Genomic DNA, 22,197 nt, shown 5'->3' with positions numbered 1-22,197 from the left:
CGTATTACCCTCCTGTAGCCACCAATTCCATATTCTGCTAACAGTCATTGGATCTCAACCAACGCGAGCAGCAATGTCGCGATACGATAAACCGCAATCGCGATAGGCTACAATCTGACCTTTATCAAAGTTGGAAACGTGATGGTACGCGTTTCTCCTCCTTACACGAGGCATCACGACAACGTTTCACCAGGCAACGCCGGTCAACTGCTGTTTGTGTATGAGAAATCGGTTGGACACTTTCCTCATGTCAGCACGATGTAGGTGTCGCCACCGGCGCCAACCTTGTGTGAATGCTCTGAAAAGTTGATCATTTGCAAATCACAGCATTTCCTTCCTGTCGGTTAAATTTGGCGTCTGTAGCACGTCGTCTTAATGGTGTAGCAATATTAATCGCCCGTAGTGTATTTTTCCTAGAACGCAGTGAAACAGTAAACGGGACGAACCGTCCCCTTGTGTAATAGCAACTTTTATTTCAAATGGCCGAGGTAGAGCTCCTACAAATTTATCTTTAGATATCGTCAGTGTTAGTGTTTCAAGAAATGTGTTCGCTGATTTTGCCTTATAGTTTGTTCACTTACTTTTTTGAAAACTCAATTTCTTGATTAATGTAATCATTTGAAGGATGGTTCGATAGTGAAAAGTTTGTATCAATAGTTGTATAACATCGTAGTTCATTGTATTTTAGTGCAATAAAAGAATCGCGGAAAAAATAACTCGCTAAAGCACAGCAGTTGGGCGGCACTCCGCTCGGAAGTAAGCCGATTCAAATCCTAGAGGTGGATGAAATTTTAACTGCCAGTATCTGGGGGCAGTAAAGCGGAGGACAGGTTGTCGCGTAAATTTTCTGGTCATCAGAGTTTGCGCGCCAATGTCCGATATTAAATTCCAAAACCGTGTGTAGTGTCTTATCAAGTGAGGGCATGTCACACTGTTGATGGTACAAAGACTTCTTTTCGTTGTGTAACCACAACTGTATACGCCCATTTTCTCAAAATGGAGTAAAATCGCAACCGTTGGTGAACCAGTAATTTTTTCTTGTTAACTGCGAACATTAAAATAATACTGGGTTAGATAGAGCAGCAATCACTCGTAGAATTAAGTTCACATTACACACCAGTGCGGAATTGTAGCAGTTGTTCGAGCTCAACTGAATGCTTACACAGTTCAACCATTACTGTCGTAAAATTATATGTTGGTTTCACAGTGCACATCGGATTTGCGTATGGCGCCCTCTATGAGCTGCGCCTGAAGTTTACAGTTTTGACGACGTTTTTTGTAATACTTATATTGTATAATAACTAAGTAGTAACATGAAATTGTTATGAGTAAAACTATGTAAAATTGCAATTCTTACTTTTTCTCATGTCTGTAATGTGCTAGATGTTCAAAATTACTATAACACGTAACAGCGACATTTCACGCCTCATGGGCTAAAATTAATTATAAAACTAATATGGCTACGTAAAGTACGTTATAGGAAGTATTGCATATTTTGTCGTGTTGGGACCTGTCTTAACTGAATTAGGTGTTACTTAACGAAAGATATAACGTGAACTTATTTACAAAATGCACTTTGTTGGCGCTAGGAGAGCTTGTAAGCATCATTTCAATACGTCGCTCTTAGTGGCCGAGAAATAAAACACTAACTCATGAGGGTAACTATTAGCAACAATTAATACATAAAACTGTCAGTTTTCAAAATAAGTGTTCACAAGATCACCCTTTATCATATTGTTTATATCTGAGATGGATATCAAGAAGGGACCTCTTATCGTACAAGCAAAATTCTCGGTGCGAGCGAAAACGTTCTACAATGTCTAAAAAATCCGCTTCTGTAGTTTTGTGTTTTACAATAATTCACCTCATTCTGTACATGCTTGTGTCGATTCGAATGCTGTTCGTATCAGACAGGAGTGAACAACAGCATTGAATGCAATAGATATGAATCTTCTGAAAACAGATCTTCCGTCGTTATGTGGAAATAACACTGACCGGAAAAAGACACTTTTTTTAAAATCTAGTAGCTGGGTATGTAACGCCTCACAAAGTTCCATATCCGAAATTTCAAAGGCATTTTAAGGATCTCAGAGTACCTTTGTATAAAAAAGAACATTTTGCGATTACACTGGCGCCAAAGAAGACAAATAGTTCCTTGTTATATGAGAGTTATCAATGCCTACAGATGTTGCCAGTTTATAGTTGGTCATAACACAGAATAATAACATGAAAATTTTGTAAAAAAAGGCAACACCGCATTGACTAATTTCACGCAATCTGGAACCAGTTTACTTGGTTTTAAATTTATGTGTAGTGTAATTTGCTATAGGTCTGAAGGGCTGACCACATAATGTGTAACGTTATCTTAAAAACTCCGTACCATTTGCCAAAGGACGTTTTAAGGACAATATATGTGCAGAAGTTGTCAAACAATGGTAATAAAGTGATACTTTAAAACTCGTTATCTCAAAACACCAATTACCGCAACAAACATCCAACCTGTCACAACTCACTCCTTATTTCTTACAAACTGTTCAGAATTTGATTAACTTCTCATGGTTGGGATTCACAGTCACATAATATTTCTTAAAAGACATCATAGTCGCCGTTGACTGCATAAAATATTTATTGTCACTATTACAATTTCGGCCTTATGGCCATTTTCAAGTAACACTGCAAAGTCACCTAAACTCAAAAATACAAAAGTGAAGCACAGGGTGTATATACATAATTAAGCAAACATTTCATTAAGAAAGTAGCTCAATGACAAAAATTAGAGAGAGATATACATTACTTACATTCTGTCAAAATGTCGTCGTTTTTTTTTTCCTTCTTTATTGTGATTTCATTACCCTGCCCCATATGGGCGGGGGAGGGCTGTCAGCGGCACAATCTGCCTCTCTTCAGCCCAGTAACATGACAACTTAAAATAAGAATAAAATGTTATATACATAAGGCGATAAAGGGGAATTTAGAATAATGGGAGAAAATGGACGTAAAAAATAGACTAACACGGAGATGTTCGTGGAGGACAGTTAAAAAAAAAGGTCACCAGAAAGTTAAAAAACACAGTTGGCGATTCTTCAGAACTCAGAGAAGACACTTAATGGACATGCACACGTTAAAAGTCGGCCACAGTAGTAAAAACACTCCGGAATAACACACTTAAAACCCATTTGGAGCACACACGATGAAGAAAAAAACTGCCAGACGGGTCCTGCCGAGGGAAAGGGCAGAGAGGATGGAAAAGGAGGGGAGAGCATGGGGCAGCAGGGGAAGCGGCGGGGTGAAGAGAGGAGGGGCATCAGTGGGTACATGAAGAGGCAGGAGACACGTGGGGCAGGAGATGAAGAGGGAAGACAGGGCAGGAGAGAGTGCAGAGACACTGAAAGGAGGCAGAAGAGATGGAGGAGAAGTAGGAGGGGGAAGCCGCTCGTGAGGAGGGAGGGGGAGGAGAGGGAGCCCTGAGGAGAAGGCAGGAAGATGGGGTTAGAGTTGGTAGGAACGGTAGATGTCAGGGCGAAGCTCATCATCCAGGAGGGGTAGATGGTGGAAGTTGCGTTGGGAAAGGAGATGAAGGGTGTGGAGATGGAGAGAGGGTGGGACACAATGGGAAAGGTGCGGCAACTGGTTGGGGTGGACAATATATAGTGTGCAGATATGTTCAAGGAAAAGGAGAAGGTGGGGGAAGGGGATGAGATCGTAGAGGATGCGCGTGGGGGACAGAAGGCGGATGTGGAAGGCAAGGTGGAGCGCATGGCGTTCGAGTATTTGGAGGGCTTTATAGAACCGTGGAGGGGCGGAAATCCAAGCTACGCTGGCATATCAGAGGATGGGGCGGTTCAAGGATTTGTAGGTGTGAAGGATGGTTGAAGGATGCAGACCCCACATCCGGCTGGACAGGAGTTTCTGGAGGCGGAGGCGGTTGTGAGCTTTGTTTTGGATGGTAAGGAGATGGGGAGTCCAGGTGAGGTGGCGGTCGAGTGTGAGGCCAAGGTATTTGAGGGTAGGTGTGAGGTAGATAGCACGGCCATAAATGGTGAGGTAGAAATCATGGAAGGAGCGGGTGGTGCGACCTATGATGATCGCCTGGGTCTTGGAGGGATTAACACGGAGGAACCACCGGTTGCACCAAGAGGTGAATTGGTCAAGGTGGGTTTGGAGGGTACATTGGGACCGTTGAAGGGTAGGATAAAAGGCTAGGAAGGCGGTGTCATCAGCAAACTGGAGAAGATGAACAGGAGGGAGAGGTTTGGGCATATCAGCAGTGTACAGGAGATAGAGGAGAGGGGAAAGGACAGAACCTTGGGGCACGCCAGCAGAGGGAAAGAAAGTACGGGAATTGTGCATAGTCACATAGGAGGGACGATGGGAGTGGAAGGAAGCAACGAGACGGACAAAGTCGATGGGGAGAGCATAGGTCTGGAGTTTGAAGAGGAGCCCGGGATGCCAGACACAGTCATAGGCGTTCTGGAGATAAAGGGAAACAAAGACAGCAGAGCGCCAGGAGTTAAGGTGGAGGGAAAGACATGACATTTTTTTTTTTCTTTATTGTATTTCAATTCCCCACTGGGGCGGGCTGGCAGCAGCATAGGCGCTGCTCTTCAGCCGAAAGACGTAGAACAAAACAATAGAAGACATTTAAAAACAGCAAAGGAGAGAATAAGGTGAACATAGATATAAAAAAGGGGGAACATCATGGAAGGCAATACACAAAAAACGGGGTGACTGTAAAATGGAGATAAAAAACTGTTTAAAAGTAGCACACACAAAAAGCCACACACTGCGACGGTTAAAAGAACACAAGGCACAGTACGACAGGAGCATAAAGGTAGCGACGGATGGCATAGCACATAACATAACACTGACAGCGAACCTCAAGGCAGTTCACAATTAAAATCGCACCTCTAGACGCACATGAGAAACAGCACTAAACACAACACTGATGTGGCACACTGATGATGATCAATGCAGAGGATCTGCCAGGCGCTAGGAGATGAGGGAGACCTGAAGAAGGGAGGGAGGGGAAGAGATGGGGGAGTGAGGGGCGCGCAGAAGAGGGCCAGGTAGGGAGGGATGTGGGAAGGAGAGAGGCAAGTATGGGGTGCAGGGTCTCAGGGGAGGGGGGGACGGAGGAAAATCCGCTCTGGGAGAAAGAGGAAAGAGGAAAAGGGGGCCCTGGCGAGGGGGGGGAACAAGGCCAGGTTATAGTTGGAAGGAAGGGTAGATGTCATGGCGAAGTTCGGCATCCGGGAGGGGGAGGCGTTGGAAATTGCCCTGATGAAGGAGATGGAGGGTGTGGAGGTGGAGAGAGGGAGAGATACAGCGATAGAGGTGCGGCAACGGGTGGGGGGTGGAGAGGAAGGAGGAAACCAGAGGGTAGGGGGGGGGATCAAGCCTGCGAACAATGTAAAGGATGTGGAGATGTTGGAGGAACAGGAGGAGGTGGGGGAAGGGGATCAGTTCATACAGGAGCCGTGTGGGGGAAGGAAGGCGGATACGGAAGGCAAGGCGGAGCACATGGCGTTCAAGGATTTGGAGGGCCTTGTAAAAGCGGGTGGGGGAGGAGATACAGGCAACGCTGGCATAACAGAGGATAGACATGACGTCAAAATGCATCCTTTTGACTGTGAGAGTCCCACAAGATCTGATGAGTACGACACTCCTTACATCGTAAAATGTTGTTAAATATGTACTGAACTGTCGATGTTACCATCGTTCTAATAATCTATCACACATACAAGTTCAGGTGCACTGACATGTGGAGCTAAGTCAGTTGGCGCGAAAATACATTTACTAAAGATACTGCCTGTGCACGTAGAAAAGATAGTGCACACCAAGGATACGACTTATAAGCTTTACATCGTAAAGTCTTTTCATCTGTCGACATCACACAGCTTACTAAATAGTGCTATGATTGTAACGGGCAGTAGGATAGGATGGGAATATTTATTTATAACATAATAGAGGAAAATATATGTGTTATCTGTTAATACGCTCTCACATTGACTTAAGTGCCTGTAAATGAAATGAAGACAGAGCTCTGACATACAGGGTGTTACAAAAAGGTACGGCCATCTAGAGGGTTGGATCCCCTCCTTCGAAAGCATCAGATTGCAAAGCCTGGGCTACTCTCAGGGTGGAATCCCCGTCTTCGAAGATTGTGTTTGTCTGTCTGTCTGTCTGTCTGCCTGCCGCTTGCTGCTATCGCTGTTCGTTCGTTCGTCCGTCCGCCTGCCTGCTCGCTGTCGTCGTCGTAACCACTGCCGCCGCCGCCGCCGCCGCCGCTGCTGCCGCCGCCGCCTGCTGTTCGTCCGCCTGTTCGCCGCCGACCATCGCCGACGCCGCCGCCGCCGCCTGCTGCACGTCCGTCTGTCCGTCGCCGTTCGTCTGCAATGAGTACTCCCACCTCCACCGTCATCTACACCTCCCCCTCCCCCTCTCCCACAGTCACTTCCTGGAGTGCCGCCCCTGGCCTCCCTCCTTACACCTCCCCTTCCCTTCCCCCACTTACCCATCCCCCGATCTCCTCCCCTGCTGTATACCCACATCTCTATACCCTTCCTCCAGCCTGTACACCCTCGACAGCTCCCACTACTACCCCCGCCCTCACGTACGCCTCTGTTGCCGCCTCTGCTGCCGCCCCTCAGGTGGTTGGCTTTCCCTCTCTCACCGACCCCGTCGCTTCGTCTTCTGCATCTCCCGCACTCATCACGTCGCGCCGAGCCACCATCGCCACCACTGAACCAGCTGCTTCTCCCGGTGCCTCCACTACGCCACAGGGATCTACCACCTGCCACCTCCCTCTCCTCCCCGTCCCTCTCCCCTCCTCCCAGCCTCCAGAAAACCCCAAAAGCGCGTCCTTACCGACTCTGCTCCCGCCACTTCCCACAAAAAATCAACACCACCTCCCCCTCCCCCTGCCGTCACCATACCTTGGCCCCCACCCTCCACACCTTTGTCCTGTCAACTCCCGATCCTAAGTTCCTCGACGCTCGTACCCTCACCAAGGAAATACGAAAGTACTTACCTGGTGGTCCCATCTCCCAGGTCATTCCCCACAGGGACTCAGTCCTTATCAAGTCCCCATCCCCATCCTTTCACACAGACCTCCTGCGAAAACTCCCACGAGTTATGTTTGGCCCCCACGCCTCTCTGACACTCTTCCTTTCCGATTCCACTCCTCGTCAGCCCCAGCCTCCCCGTCGCCCCCCCCCCCACCTACACCGCTGTGATCACCAAGCTCAGCCCGGTGATCACAGAGGATGAAGTGTTGGTAGAACTGAACTCCCACCCGGACTTGGAAATCCACTCTGCCCGCCGTATCCACAATGCCTCTGGTCCCACCTACCTCATGCGGGTATTCTCTGAGTCCGCCCCATCCATAGACCATCTCCTCACCCAGGGTGCCCTGATATACCACCGTCGCCACCCTGTTGAATCCTCAAAATCCCCTCCCCAATCCTACTGTTGCCAGCGGTGCCTGATGTACAATGACCACCTGACTCCCAACTGCAAAAACCCCCCACCTGTCCCCATTGCAAGGCCTCCCACTTTCTTAAGAACTGCCCCAACCTCGCTGCTCCTCCTTCCTGTAATACCTGCAATGGCCCCCATCCCACATACTCTCACAAGTGTAAAGCTAAACCCCCTCCAGCCACCCCTGAGCTTACAGCCCCAGTTCGTCCCGTTGATCCCCCTGTCCATCCCAACAATTCCCTCTGTCCACCCCCCACGGCCAAGGACATCATCCGGTTCATTACCGTTGTACTCCAAAACATTCACCCTTTTCAGCGCCCCCACACCTTCCAACAAATCTCCCTTGCTGCTCGCTCTGTTTTCCACCTGAACACCTTCGCCACTTACTCCCACAACCAAGCCCACTTCACCTTCACCTGCCTCGACACCCTAGTTTAAGTCTCTTCCCTTCCCTCTCTTCCCCCCCCCCCCCCCATCCTTCCCGTCATGGCACGGCACGAGTCTCACATCCTCTTCCAGAACATTTGCTCCTTCCGCTCCAACAAATACCTCCTCATGCACACCCTCTCCCACCACCAGGTCGACACCGTCCTCTTGAATGAAACCTTTCTCCAGCCCCCCCATTCTATCTGCACCTCCCCCTATATCCTCCACCGCACTGATGCTCCTGGTCCTCGTGCGCAGGTTGGAGTCGCGATTGGCCACCTTAAGCATATCCCCGTCCAGCCACAACCTCTACTCAATGACCCCACTGAACACCTTATCCTTAGTGTCTTCTTCCCCTCCCTCACCATTACCTGTGCTACCATCTATGTCCGCTCCACTGCTCCTCTTCCTTATGACTTCATCTCACACATTGACCACACCTTCTCCACCTATGTGATTGCTGCCGACCTCAACATCCATAGCCGCACTCCTGCTGCCCTTCGGCGGTGGCATCAGTTCCTCTCCACAATCCAAGGTGACCTTGTTCCCCTTCCCCAGCACACCCGACCCGAAAGTGACACCACCTCCGATGTTGTCATTGCCTCCGCCAACATCCTTGGGCGTATCGCTGTCGCCGTCCTTGACCCCACAGGTAGCGATCACCTCCCTGTCCTTCTCACCATAACGTCTGCTCACCACCACCCTCCGGCTACGCACCTTGCACCCCCTACCAAGGTCGTCCATGACTATCGCCGTGCCAACTGGGATGCCTACCGGGATTCCATCTCCACCCAGGTCGAAAACCACCCTCTTACCTATCGCCATCCTGACGACATCATCCACGCCTCGTCCTTCCTTCAGAAGGTAATTACTGACGCTGTGGAGGCCCATGTTCCTACTAAAACCATCCAACCACACCGTCCCACTCTCCCTCCGCGGGCTGTCCTCCTCTTCCGTGAATCCCGCCGCCTCTATCGCTCCTTCCTGCGCACTCGTGACAGGGATACACTCCAACGCCACCGGCAAATACAGCAACATGTACGGAACCTTATTACAGCAATGAAACGCCGCGACTGGTGCCGGACCTGCACGCGACTCAACGCCACCCTCCCTATCAACCCCTCCAAGTACTGGTCCGCCTTCCATCGTCTTACTGGTTCCCTTTCCGCTCCCCACTACCCCCTTCTCCATAACGATCGCCACCTTCCTGACAACCTCAGCAAGGCCATCCACTTCGCTTCTCACCTTTCCGAGGTCTTCTCCATCCTCGATGATCCCCACTTTGATTATTCTCTTTTCCCCACAGTCATGGAACGTGCCGATACCTCGGTCGCTCCACTTACTCCTAGTCTCCAGTACTTGGGGCAGTTGCCCCCCTCCGACGTAAACACTCCCATCACAGCACAAGACATTAAACTTATCCTCCGGTCCAAACGCAACACGGCCCCTGGTCACGACTGTGTCACCTACCGTCACCTTTGCGAAAGCCCCTATTCCTTCCTGACTGTCCTCGCCCATCTCTATAATGTCATCCTCACTACTGGCTTCTACCCTGACCTGTGGAAGACCTCCCGCATCCTCTTATTCCTCAAACCCAACAAACCCCCTTCTGTCGCCTCTTCCTATCGTCCCATCTGCCTCACCTCCATCTTCAGTAAGGTCTCTGAATCCATCCTCTCCCACCGTATCTATCAGCACCTTGCTCAACACCACCTCCTCCCCCTTACCCAGTGTGGCTTCCAGCCCTCCTTCTCTGCTGACAACCAACTCCTCATCCTTGTTCACCTTCTGTCCCTCCAGCTCAACTCCCGTCGCTCTGCCATTTTTGTTTCCCTTGGCCTCCAAAAAGCCTATGGCCGTGTATGGCATCCCAGTCTCCTCTTTAAACTCCAAACCTACGCCCTGCCTATCAATTTTGTCCATCTGGTCACTTCCTTCCTCTCGCACCGTCCTTCCTATGTCACCCTCCACAACACCAACTCCCGTATCTTTTATCCCACGGCTGGCGTCCCCCAGGGTTCTGTCCTCTCCCCTCTCCTTTATCTCTTGTATACAGCTGATATGCCCAAGCCACCCCCACCAGTCCACCTTCTCCAATATGCTGATGACACCGCCTTCCTGGCTCTCTATCCTACCCTTCAACAGTCTCAACATACCCTCCAAACCCACCTTAACCAATTCACCACTTGGTGTAACCAGTGGTTCCTCCGTCTCAACCCCTTCAAAACCCAGGCAATCATCATAGGCCGCACCACTCGCTCCTTTCGCCTCCATGATTTCTACCTCACCCTTTATGGTCATCCTATCCAACTCACCCCCACCCTGAAATACCTTGGCCTCACCCTTGATCGACACCTAACCTGGACCCCTCATCTCCTGACCATCCAGCAGAAAGCCCATTCCCGCCTCCGCCTGCTGAAACTCTTGTCTGGCCGGAAGTGGGGATGGCATCCTTCTACCATCCTCCACACCTACAAATCCCTCATCCATCCTATCCTTTGTTATGCCAGCATCGCCTGGATCTCCACCCCCACCCGCTTTTACAAGGCCCTCCAAATCCTTGAACGCCATGTGCTCCGCCTTGCCTTCCGTATCCGCCTTCCTTCCCCCACATGGCTCCTGTATGAACTGATCCCCTTCCCCCCCCCCCCTCCTCCTGTTCCGCCAACATCTCCGCATCCTTTACATTGTTCGCAGGCTTGATCCCCCCCACCCTCTGGTTTCCTCCTTCCTCTCCACCCCCCGCCCATTGACGCGCCTCTATCGCTGCATCCCTCCCTCCATCCACCTCCACACCCTCCATCTCCTTCATCGGGTCAATTTCCAACGCCTCCCCCTCCCGGATGCCGAACTTTGCCGTGACATCTACCCTTCCTTCCGACTATAACCTGGCCTTGTTCACCCCCCTCCCCAGGGCCCCCTTTTCCTATTTCCTCCTTCCCCCAGAGCGGATTTTCCTCCGTCCCCCCTCCCCTGAGACCCTGCACCCCAAACTTGCCTCTCTCCTTCCCACATCCCTCCCTACCTGGCCCTCTTCTGCGCGCCCCCCACTCCCCTCCCCCATCTCTTCCCCTCCCTCCCTTCTTCAGGTCTCCCTCATCTCCTAGCGCCTGGCAGATCCTCTGTATTGATCATCATCAGTGTGCCACATCAGTGTTGTGTTTAGTGCTGTTTCTCGTGTGCGTCTAGAGGTGCGATTTTAATTGTGAACTGCCTTGAGGTTCGCTGTCAGTGTTATGTTATGTGCTATGCCATCCGTCGCTACCTTTATGCTCCTTTCGTAATGTGCCTTGTGTTCTTTTAACCGTCGCAGTGTGTGGCTTTTTGTGTGTGCTACTTTTAAACAGTTTTTTATCTCCATATTACAGTCACCCCGTTTTTGTGTATTGCCTTCCATGATGTTCCCCCTTTTATATACCTATGTTCACCTTATTCTCTCCTTTGCTGTTTTTAAATGTCTTCTGTTGTTTTGTTCTATGTCTTTCGGCTGAAGAGCAGCGCCTATGCTGCTGCCAGCCCGCCCCGATGGGGAATTGAAACACAATAAAAAAAAAAAAAAAAGGTACGGCCAAACTTTCAGGAAACATTCCTCACACACAAATAAAGAAAATTTGTTATGTGGACATGTGTCCGGAAACGCTTAATTTCCATGTTAGAGCTCATTTTAGTTTCGTCAGTATGTACTGTACTTCCTCGATTCACAGCCAGTTGTCCCAGTTGAAGGAAGGTAATATTAACTTCGGTGCTTGTGTTGACATGCGACTCATTGCTCTACAGTACTAGCATCAAGCACATCAGTACGTAGCATCAACAGGTTACTGTTCATCACGAACGTGGTTTTGCGGAGTTGGCAGATGCCCATTTGATGTATGGATTAGCACGGGGCCAATAGACGTGGCGCGGTACGTCTGTATCGAGACAGATTTCCAGAACGGAGGTGTCCCGACAGGAAGACGTTCGAAGCAATTGATCGGCGTCTTAGGGAGCACGGAACATTCCAGCCTATCACTCGCGACCGGGGAAGACCTAGAACGACGAGGACACCTGCAATGGACGAGGCAATTCTTCGTGCAGTTGACGATAACCCTAATGTCAGCGTCAGAGAAGTTGCTGCTGTACAAGGTAACGTTGACCACGTCACTGTACGGAGAGTGCTACGGGAGAACCAGTTGTTTCCGTACCATGTACAGCGTGTGCAGGCACTATCAGCAGCTGATTGGCCTCCACGGGTACACTTCTGCGAATGTTTCAGCTAACAATGTGTCAATCCTCATTTCAGTGGAAATGTTCTCTTTACGGATGAGGCTTCATTCTAACGTGATCAAATTGAAAATTTTCACAATCAACATGTGTGGGCTGACGAGAATCCGCAAGCAATTGTGCAATCACGTCATCAACACAGATTTTCTCTGACCGTTTGGGCAGGCATTGTTGGTGATGTCTTGATTGGGCCCCATGTTCTTCCACCTACGCTCAATGGAGCACGTTATGATTTCATACGGGATACTCCACCTGTACTGCTAGAACATGTGCCTTTACAGGTACGACACAACATGTGGTTCATGCACGATGGAGCTCCTGCACATTTCAGTCGAAGTGTTAGTACGCTTCTCAACAACAGATTCGGTGACCGATGGATTGGTAGAGGCGAACCAATTCCATGGCCTCCACGCTCTCCTGACCTCAACCCTCTTGACTTTCATTTATGGGGGCATTTGAATGCTCTTGTCTACGCATCCCCGGTACCAAATGTAGAGACTCTTCGTGCTCGTATTGTGGACGGCTGTGATACAATACCCCATTCTCCAGGGCTGCATCAGCGCATCAGGGATTCCATGCGACGGAGGGTGGATGCATGTATCCTCGCTAACGGAGAACATTTTGAACATTTCCTGTAACAAAGTGTTTGAAGTCACGCTGGTACGTTCTATTGCTGTGTGTTTCCATTCCATGATTAATGTGATTTGAAGAGAAGTAATAAAATGAGCTCTAGCATGGAAAGTAAGCGTTTCCGGACCCATGTCCACATAACATATTTTGTTTCTTTGTGTGTGAGGAATGTTTCCTGAAAGTTTGGCCGTACCTTTTTGTAACACCCTGTATAATACTTTGTATGCGTATAAATTCAGCACGATTTATACTTTGTAAATCCATGTGGATTTGTACATAAACGCTTTTATCCCTCAAGAAAATTTATTGTTGTTTATTGTTGGGTTTGTTTTCAGTGTGCCACGACCCTGGGGATCGAATGGAGGCCGATAGCGGACTGCGCCAAGGCGGCAAGGGGCAGCCAACTGCTTAAACTGAACGGAGACAAAACTAAAGAGCTGAACCCGGGAGTTGAGGAACTACCCACCATCACGTTGAACGGGGTGAGTGGGTGACAGACCACGACGGAAATTATCATTTTTATTCGCCTATTTGAACGAGGTTTTATTTTCGGTGAAATTGCTTGGTTACGATGATTACAACTATCATGTGTTCTGCTAATTAGGCAGGTCTATCACCGCACAACACAGCATTCTTTAAGGTTGAAGCACCTGTTTGGGGAGATAATGCTGCGGGAAGAGACTTCCGCCGAGAATGGGGCTCTCGTCCCATTAGCGGCATTTTCGCAGTTGGCAGGTTATTGTCAGCATCTTCAGTCCCAAGAATGATTTGATGAAGCTCTCCAAGCTTCTCCATCCTATGCAAGCATCTTCATTTCCAAATACCTGCTGCAACCTACATCCTTCTGAATCTGCTTACTGCATTCACCTTTTGTCTCCATCTACGATATTTACGCCCCCCCTCCCCCCCACACACACATACTCACACTCCCCTGCAGTACAAAATTCGTAATCGGTTAATGTCTCACAATGTTCCCTATCAATTCATCCCTTCTTCCAGTCAAGCTGTGCCAAAAATTTCTTGTCTCCCCAATTCTATTCAATACCTCCACATCAGTTACATGATGTCAGCCCCGATAGCTGATTGGTCAGCGTGACGAATTGCCGTCCTACGGGCCAGGGCTCGATTCCCGGCTGGGTAGGAGATTTTCTCCGCTCAGGGACTGGGTGTTGTGTTGTCTCATCATCATTTCATCCCCATGTGAACATGTTTACTGATTCTGCTGTAACACCAAATTCGATTGTGATTTTATCTGTTGTTTCTCTATCTCTGAAATGAAATGCTTTCTAGAAGTTATTTATTATAAAGTCATTTCTCATGCAGTGGCTTAGTCAATTTCTTTTGGTCCTCTAAACTGTTTCCAGTATTTGTCTTATCTCGTTCAGCTTTTGTAACACAATAACACTCTTTGCTACATCTGCCCATTGCACACCGCCCATTCATCTCCACTTCTACATCTCAAAAGCTTCTACGTATTTCTACTCTCTTCACCGTATTGTTCATTTTTCGTCACAATAGACGATAGAACTCCATCTAAACTACATATCTTTTCTTTAACTGTTTATTTAAAAGACCATGGAAAATACACCTCCTTGTGTAAGACACAATTCTGCAGTAGCAATCCTTAATTTTATTTCTTGATTAAACATCATGTTTCTAGCAATTTTGCAACCTATGTACCGAAGTTATCAACTTGTTCCACTACCTCATCACTAATTTTTACTTTTAATTTTCGTTGATTGCCTTGTAAAAATTATTGGCTTAGTTTTCTTCACATTAATCTTCATCCATATTCCACACAGCTGGTGCCTAGCCTTTTTTCTGCTCCAGAGCTGGCGCTGACTGTTGTGGACACCCTGCACATTAAAAACCGGTCATATTACTGATTTTCATAACTGTCTTAAACTCCTGTTATCTTTCTATCCACCAGCTGTGCAAATAATTAAAGTGGAATGCATTAAATTTCATATATCATCCAGTGGAGTGGTGCCTTCATTGGAAATACGGAAGCGTCCGATCCCGCCCGTCTGCTTTGACCCATGACGTCACAAATATGGCGGAAACGACCATAAACCATGAATCCAATATGGCGCATATAAAGTCGTTACGTACACATTATGAGGACGAAAATACATCGAAATACAAACACACACACGTTCCACAAAACGCCTAATGACACTAACGGTACAAGCGCGGGAAATAGGGGGTTTTCGGGTGGGAACATACTAAATATAAACAAAATTAGACACCCACCCCAACGCAAAACGACGAAAAACACCGATATCACAAAACTCCCCAAATAACACATCATCATCTGGAAACGAACACTTCCCTTGACCTAGGGGGCGACCGAAGCGTCCGATCCCACCCGTCGGCTTTGAGCAGTAACGTAAGTCTGTTGTGGTGTGTGACGTCACGACGGCGTGGAATTTAGTTTGTGAGAGTGGCGTGTTTGTAGATGTCGTTTTGATACGATCGGTGGTGCTCTCTGGTGGTGCGTTAGGTGACGTTTTTGGTTTAGTTTGCGAGTGTGGTGTCGTGTGTGAATTTTGGTAAATTGATTTTTTTTATGTCTTTGGTAGGTATGGATATGACTGACAGGGTCAACAGTTTTCGGATGTCGGCTATGATGGGGGACAGTGCGTTGTCTCTAATAAAATTTCTTCAACTATTCGAATTTTTGGATGAAGTCGTGTTCAGTATGTCGTGAAGAAATGTGGCTTACTTAAAATTCCGGCGTCTCGGACAAGAAGCGGCGGTATGTGGAGCGACAACCGAAAACTGTTAGGAACCGGGTTTCAAATTGTAAGACATTTCCAGGGGCAGATGTCGATTCTCACCACAATCTATGGTTATGAACTGTAGATTAAAACTGAAGAAACTGCAAAAAGGTGGGAATTTGAGGAGATTGGGCCTGGATAAACTGAAAGAACCAGATGTTGTAGAGAGCTTCAGGGAGAGCATTAAGGAACGATTGAGACGAATGTGGGAAAGAAGTACAGTAGAAGAAGAATGGCTAGCTTTAGGAGATGACATAGTGAAGGTAGCAGAGGATCAAGTACGTAAAAAGACGAGGGCTAATAGCAATCCTTGGGTAACAGAAGAGATATTGAATTTAACTGATGAAAGGAGAAAATATAAAAATGCAGTAAATGAAGCAGGCAAATAAAGGAATACAAACGACTCAAATATGAGATCGACAGGAAGTGCAAAATGGCTAAGCAGGGATGGCTAGAGGACAAATGTAAGGATGTATAGGCGCAAATCACTAGGGGTAAGATAGATACTGCCTAAAGGAAAATTAAAGAGAACTTTGGAAAAAAGATAACCACTTGCATGAATATCAAGAGCTCAGATGGAAACCCAGTTTTAAGCAAAGAAGGGAAAGCAGAAAGGTGGAAGGAGTATATAGAGGGCAATGTTCTTGAGGACAATATTATAGAAGTGGAACAGAATGTAGATGAAGATGAAATACGAGATATGATACAGCGTGAAGAATTCGACAGAGCACTGAAAGACCTAAGTCAAAACAAGGCCCCGGGAGTAGACAACATTCCATTAGAATTATTGACAGCCTTGGGAGAGCCAGGCCTAACAAAACTTTGCCATCTAGTGAGCAAGATATACGAGACAGGCGAAATACCCTCAGACATCAAGTAGAATATAATAATTCCAATCCCAAAGAAAGCAGGTGTTGACAGATGTGAAAATTATCGAACTATCAGTTCAATAAGCCATAGCTGCAAAATACTAACGCTAATTCTTTACTGACGAATGGAAAAACTAGTAGAAGCCTACCTCGTGGAAGATAAGTTTGGATTCCGTATAAATATTGGAACACATGAGGCAATACTGACTCTACGACTTATCTTAGAGGAAAGATTAAGGAAAGGCAAACGTACATTTCTAGCTTTTGTAGACTTAGAGAAAGCTTTTGACAATGTTGACTGGAATACTCTCTTTCAAATTCTAAAGGTGGCAGGGGTAAAATACAGGAAGCGAAAGGCTATTTACAATTTGTACAGAAACCAGATGGCAATTATGAGAGTCGAGGGGCATGAAAGGGAAGCAGTGGTTGGGAAGGGAGTGAGACAGGGTTCTAGCCTCTCCCCAATGTTATTCAATCTGTATTTTGAGCAAGCAATAAAGGAAACAAAAGAAGTTCGGAGTAGGTATTAAAATCCATAGAGAAGAAATTAAAGCTTTGAGGTTCGCCGATGACATTGTAATTCTGTCAGAGACAGCAGAGTACTTGGAAGAGCAGTTTAACGGAATGGACAGTGTCTTGAAAGGAGGATATAAGATGAACATCAACAAAAGCAAAACGAGGATATGGGAATGTAGTCGAATTAAGTCGGGTGATGCTGAGGGAATTAGATTACGAAATGAGACACTTAAAGTAATAAATGAATTTTGCTATTTGGGGAGCAAAGTAACTGATGATGGTAGATGTAGAGAGGATATAAAATGTAGACTGGCAATGGCAAGGAAAGCGTTTCTGAAGAAGAGAAACCTGTTAACATCGAGTATAGATTTAAGTGTCAGGAAGTCGTTTCTGAGAGTATTTGTGTGGAGTGTAGCCATGTATGGAAGTGAAACATGGACGATAAATAGTTCGTACAAGAAGAGAATACAAGCTTTCGAAATATGGTGCTACAGACGAATGCTGAAGATTAGATGGGTAGATCACATAACTAATGAGGAGGTATTGAATAGAATTGGGAGAAGAGGAGTTTGTGGCACAACTTGACTAGAAGAAGGGATCGGTTGGTAGGACATGTTCTGAGGCATCAAGGTATCACCAGTTTAGTATTGGAGGGCAGCGTGGATGGTAAAATCGTAGAGGGAGACCAAGAGATGAATACACTGAGCAGATTCAGAAGGATGTAGGCTGCAGTACGTACTGGGAGATGAAGCAGCTTGCACAGGATAGAGTAGCATGGAGAGCTGCATCAAACCAGTCTCAGGACTGAAGACGTCATTTCTAATATCGTGGCCGGCCGTTGTGGACGAGCGGTTCTAGGCGCTTCAGTCCGGACGCGCGCTGTTGCTACCGTCGCAGGTTCGAATCCTGCCTCGGGATGTCCTTAGGTTAGTTAGCCTTTGAGTAGTTCTTAGTTGTAGGGGACTGATGACCTCAGATGTTAAGTCCCATAGTGCTTGGAGCCATTTGAACCATCTAATATCGTATTTGAAGTTTCCCCTACTTCAGTATTTGTCATTCTTTCGATTTTAGCCCGTCACTATGCTTTCGTGACCAAAACCCTGTTTCACTTCTGTGAAGCATATACAGCACATATTTTCACATTATAAAAATTATTCATTCCTTTTCTTGCAATTTATTCTTTTTTGAATTAGAAAGTGCTGATTTTTGACGGTCGTATATATTTAAATGTAGATTATTAGCTCGACACTAGCGGTGTTTGTAATCATTTTCAACTGACTTCCTTTTTATCTGCTTTCAGAGCCAGAACGATGAAACACAATTACGCACAAACCTCTGGAATGAGATTTGTAAAGTGTTGGTAAGTACTATATAAGAAATAATATTAGTGAACACTTGTTTCATAATCAAGGTAGATTTCATTTGCTTAAGTTTATATTAGACTTACGTTATATTGCTGAGAATATTTAACTGAAATAGACAAATAACTGTAAAAAGTCGATTTTATTGATATTCCCACTATCAAGTTTACTTATTTTGATCAAAATACCAGTATACACACACGCACACACTCACACACACACACACACACACACACACACACACACACACATCCTCTTCTTATCCTCTTCTTATCTGCATTAGGGGCCAGAAGGTTGTCCTCCAGCGTCAGTGTCAACAAACAGGGAGGATATCCGGATCTGCCTGGTGCAATTGGTGTCATGTAAAGTGGGGTAGGTGGGGGCTGCCCCAGAGCTCTGTTCTCAGTAGCGTTTAATGTGAGCACATGGCTTTCGGAGAAAGGATCAAGTCTTAAGAGCCACAAAATGCAGTGCACGCATTTTCTGCCACATAGATCTTGTAAAAGAAAAAAAATTATTGTTCCAAGGTGACCAAAGATTCAGTGAAATCTACCATTTTAAATTCTTAGGACTGTGAATAGATCAAAAATTTAGGTTCAAGACCTTGCGCAGGTGCCGAATGCTGCAATCTCCACTATGTCTCACACTGAAGCATTCTAGCTCCTTTGTTTAATTTTATTATCATACTATTATTTTCTGTGGTATCAAATGTTCGAACAACTCTGTGCACCCATCAAGACTATTCTTCGGGCAAAAAAATGGTATTCAGATTGGTCTAGTGCGTCAGTTCACGAACTTCGTGTAAGACATTGTTCGGGTGCCTCTGAATTATAACTCTACCATCTCTGTACACATATTCCATTACAGGGTTTGTTGTTCATAGTACTGACTTAACTGGATGAAACTGCAACATGCATTCAGTGAATTCTAGGCACTCAGACAACACTTGCATTTAGATACTTCTTTAAGTACTGTACAGAATGCTTTCAGTTTCAATAGCCTTCCAACACAACTGAAAAAATTGAAAAAATTTAATAGTACATCCTAAGCCTTCAGATGTAAGCTGTAAAACTTCCTTGTGAATAACTTCTTCTATTCTGTACAGGAGTTCCTTCTGGTAGATATGAACTTTCCTTTGTAATGTCTTGTTTACTTCTCTACTCTCACAATTTTTCTCTGTCTTTCTAATTCTTTAATTTTATGAATATTGATATTTGTAAATTTTCAAATCAATATTTTATCGTATACATACTGTTTCATTCCATAACGGTGTGTCATGGCTCACATTGTCCAAGCCACTTTAAAAAAAGGGTCACAAAATAAGTACATAATGTAATATGACTAACAGACCCAGTAACGCAGTTGCTAAAGATGTAGGAGAATTCGATACACGTCCTATTCTCCTTCTTCTCCTCTTTCTGTACACCTCCTGCTCCCCCTCTTTCTTTACATTTCCGACTTCCTCCTATTTATGTCCATTTCCTCCCCCTGCCCTCTCTGTCCACCTCCTATTAACACCTGTCCTAGACTCTGAGTGTTGTTTATTGTTATTGAAAGTTCAGATTCCGTAGTAGTATTCTAATCATATGCCGATAAGACATCAATACAAGTTTCCTGTTCTTTGTGAAAACCGAATGTGAGGAGGAAAACAAAACAACAAGTTGTTGTGGGCACAATTTTTGCTTAAAATATGTATAGCGAGAAAATATATGTACGGGAGAAACATTTTGTTTGATGGTTGAAGCGCCTGCTTTTGTAATTAAAACTAGCTGCTAAAAATGAAACAAAACCACACGTTTTCACAGCAGAGCAGAACACTGCACAACATTCTCTTTCTTGCAGTCGCTTTTAATAGAGTGCCTGTACACTGTTGTTTCAAAAAATGTAGTCTATGTTCGACTGAATGATTATTACAGTATCGTGTCAAAATTTTCAGTAAATCGGTCAAGAACTTCTCGAGAATTTCGGTAGCAACACCTCTGTACAGTTGTATATATTTCATATATATATTTGTATGCCATATACATTTAACAATATTTAGCTTAGTTCTACCTGAACACTTATTAGACTATTGCGTTAAAATTTGAAGTAAATCGGTCAAGAACTTTTAGAAATTTTTCATAAAAACATTTCCCCTTTGTGTAGTGCATTTAACTTTATACACCACATATATTTTAAAATGTGTGAGCTATGTCTGTCCGAATATTTATTAAAATATCATGTAAAAATTTGATGTATATCACTCAAGAACTTTTCCAGATTTTTGCTAACAACTTTAAACAACAACTTGTCTTTACATGGTATTATACATAACAATATTAAGAAACGATTTAAAGTGTTTCATATATTTATCAGATTGCTGCCATTGTTACGGAATCGAAGGGTAGATTAGTCTGTTAACTCATTAGACTGAATGAATATGTTAACTCCATCACAATCAGGCAAAGAATCTTTATGTATACACCAAATTTCATTATGTATTGTTATTGTTTGAGAGAACTCTAATGTGTGAAGTACGACTAATTGACAATGTACAAATTGTTCCAGGAAGCGAAGCCTTCAACTTGTCCATTACTTGAATCACGCTCCAGTGGCTAACACTAAGGAATAGAAGACTATGGGGGAGCACGGAATCTGATTGTCAGCCCACATTATATTACTGTATAAAATAAAATTTTATTATGAACATATATATTCATTGTTTCATTCGTTGCTAAATACGGAATTATTCATAAGACCCAAAAACATTTCGTGACCATTCAGATTTTGAATATGATACAAGTAACTGCTTACAATGATGTTAACCAGGACTGAGGAAAGATACCAAACTAAAAAAGAACAGGCGGAGTATGACAAGTGAGCAGTACACCATATAATCCTTTGAAAATGTTACACTGAAACCATTATCAATAGACTAGTTCGACTCACTGGAGCTAAGCCTTAAGTCTCCCTTCACAATTATTACCCTCCCCACTTGCCCAGTGGCACCCACTACCAAACTGTCACATTTTAAAACGCTCCTTCACACCTCAGTATGTGCCCTATCTCTGTGTTTCCCTTTACATTTTAATTTAAGGCCATCCATTCATTATTTTCGAGAATCACGTGTGAAAACTGCATGCACGCTTAATATACTGAAACTTGTTGAAAAACCTTGAGCATAATACCATGTAACATCACATCTATAACGTCTTGGGAAGTAGCGTCATAAAACTCTTTCTCACTATTTAGATCAGTAGATCTTCTATTGTTTCTCAATCTACATGTATAATCTTCAGTAGTCATGTGTAGCATAATATTTAAAACGCTTATGTTGTCATTTTGTTCGTCCTATTTGCTGTCCACATTTTACTTAACACATTAGACTACATTTGGTATTAAAATTACACCTTTAACAAAACATTTTTCATTTATTATTTATGTATACATGTTTCGACACCTATGTGTCATCTTCAGTGGGTCTAGCTTTATTCCTCTAAAATACTTCACAAAAGATTTGACTGGTTTACTGTTTTAGACCTTAAAATATGACTTGTGCATTCCTATCCGAGCAAGATGACATAAGTCTACACACCTGTTACATACATTCAAAAGAGACTTCGTAACACATAAACCACACTGCAGTTCTAAGAGTCGAAATACCTTAATGGAAGGCATTGGCTGAGATGGGAGTGAGACACGGCTGTGACCTCCCCCTTATGTTATTCACTTTCAACACTGAGCAAGCAGTTCAGCAAACAAAGGAGAAAACTTGGAAACCGAATTAATTTTCTGGCAGAAGTAACAGTGACTTGCAGATTTGCTGATGACATTGCAATTCTGCCAGAGACGCAAAAAGAATTGGAGGAGCGGTTTCACGGAATGGATAGTGTGTAG

The 22,197-nt window shown here is 45.2% G+C and overlaps 1 protein-coding gene across 1 annotated transcript in view; it reads left to right on the top strand.

The window, feature by feature from the left end:
- LOC124551014 (gamma-interferon-inducible lysosomal thiol reductase-like) overlaps positions 1–21,013 on the top strand; it is a 43,394-nt gene extending 22,381 nt beyond the window's left edge. The window contains exons 4-6 of the mRNA XM_047125859.1: positions 13,131–13,277; positions 18,261–18,320; positions 20,869–21,013. Of these exons, the coding sequence (XP_046981815.1) occupies positions 13,131–13,277; positions 18,261–18,320; positions 20,869–20,919 (258 nt within the window). The 3' untranslated portion in view covers positions 20,920–21,013. The remainder of the gene's footprint in view (positions 1–13,130; positions 13,278–18,260; positions 18,321–20,868) is intronic.
- The last annotated feature ends 1,184 nt before the right edge of the window (positions 21,014–22,197 follow it).

This window comes from Schistocerca americana, chromosome 9, assembly GCF_021461395.2.
Source record: "Schistocerca americana isolate TAMUIC-IGC-003095 chromosome 9, iqSchAmer2.1, whole genome shotgun sequence".
Lineage (NCBI taxonomy): Eukaryota > Metazoa > Arthropoda > Insecta > Orthoptera > Acrididae > Schistocerca > Schistocerca americana.
This window is presented reverse-complemented; position numbering and strand designations above follow the sequence as displayed.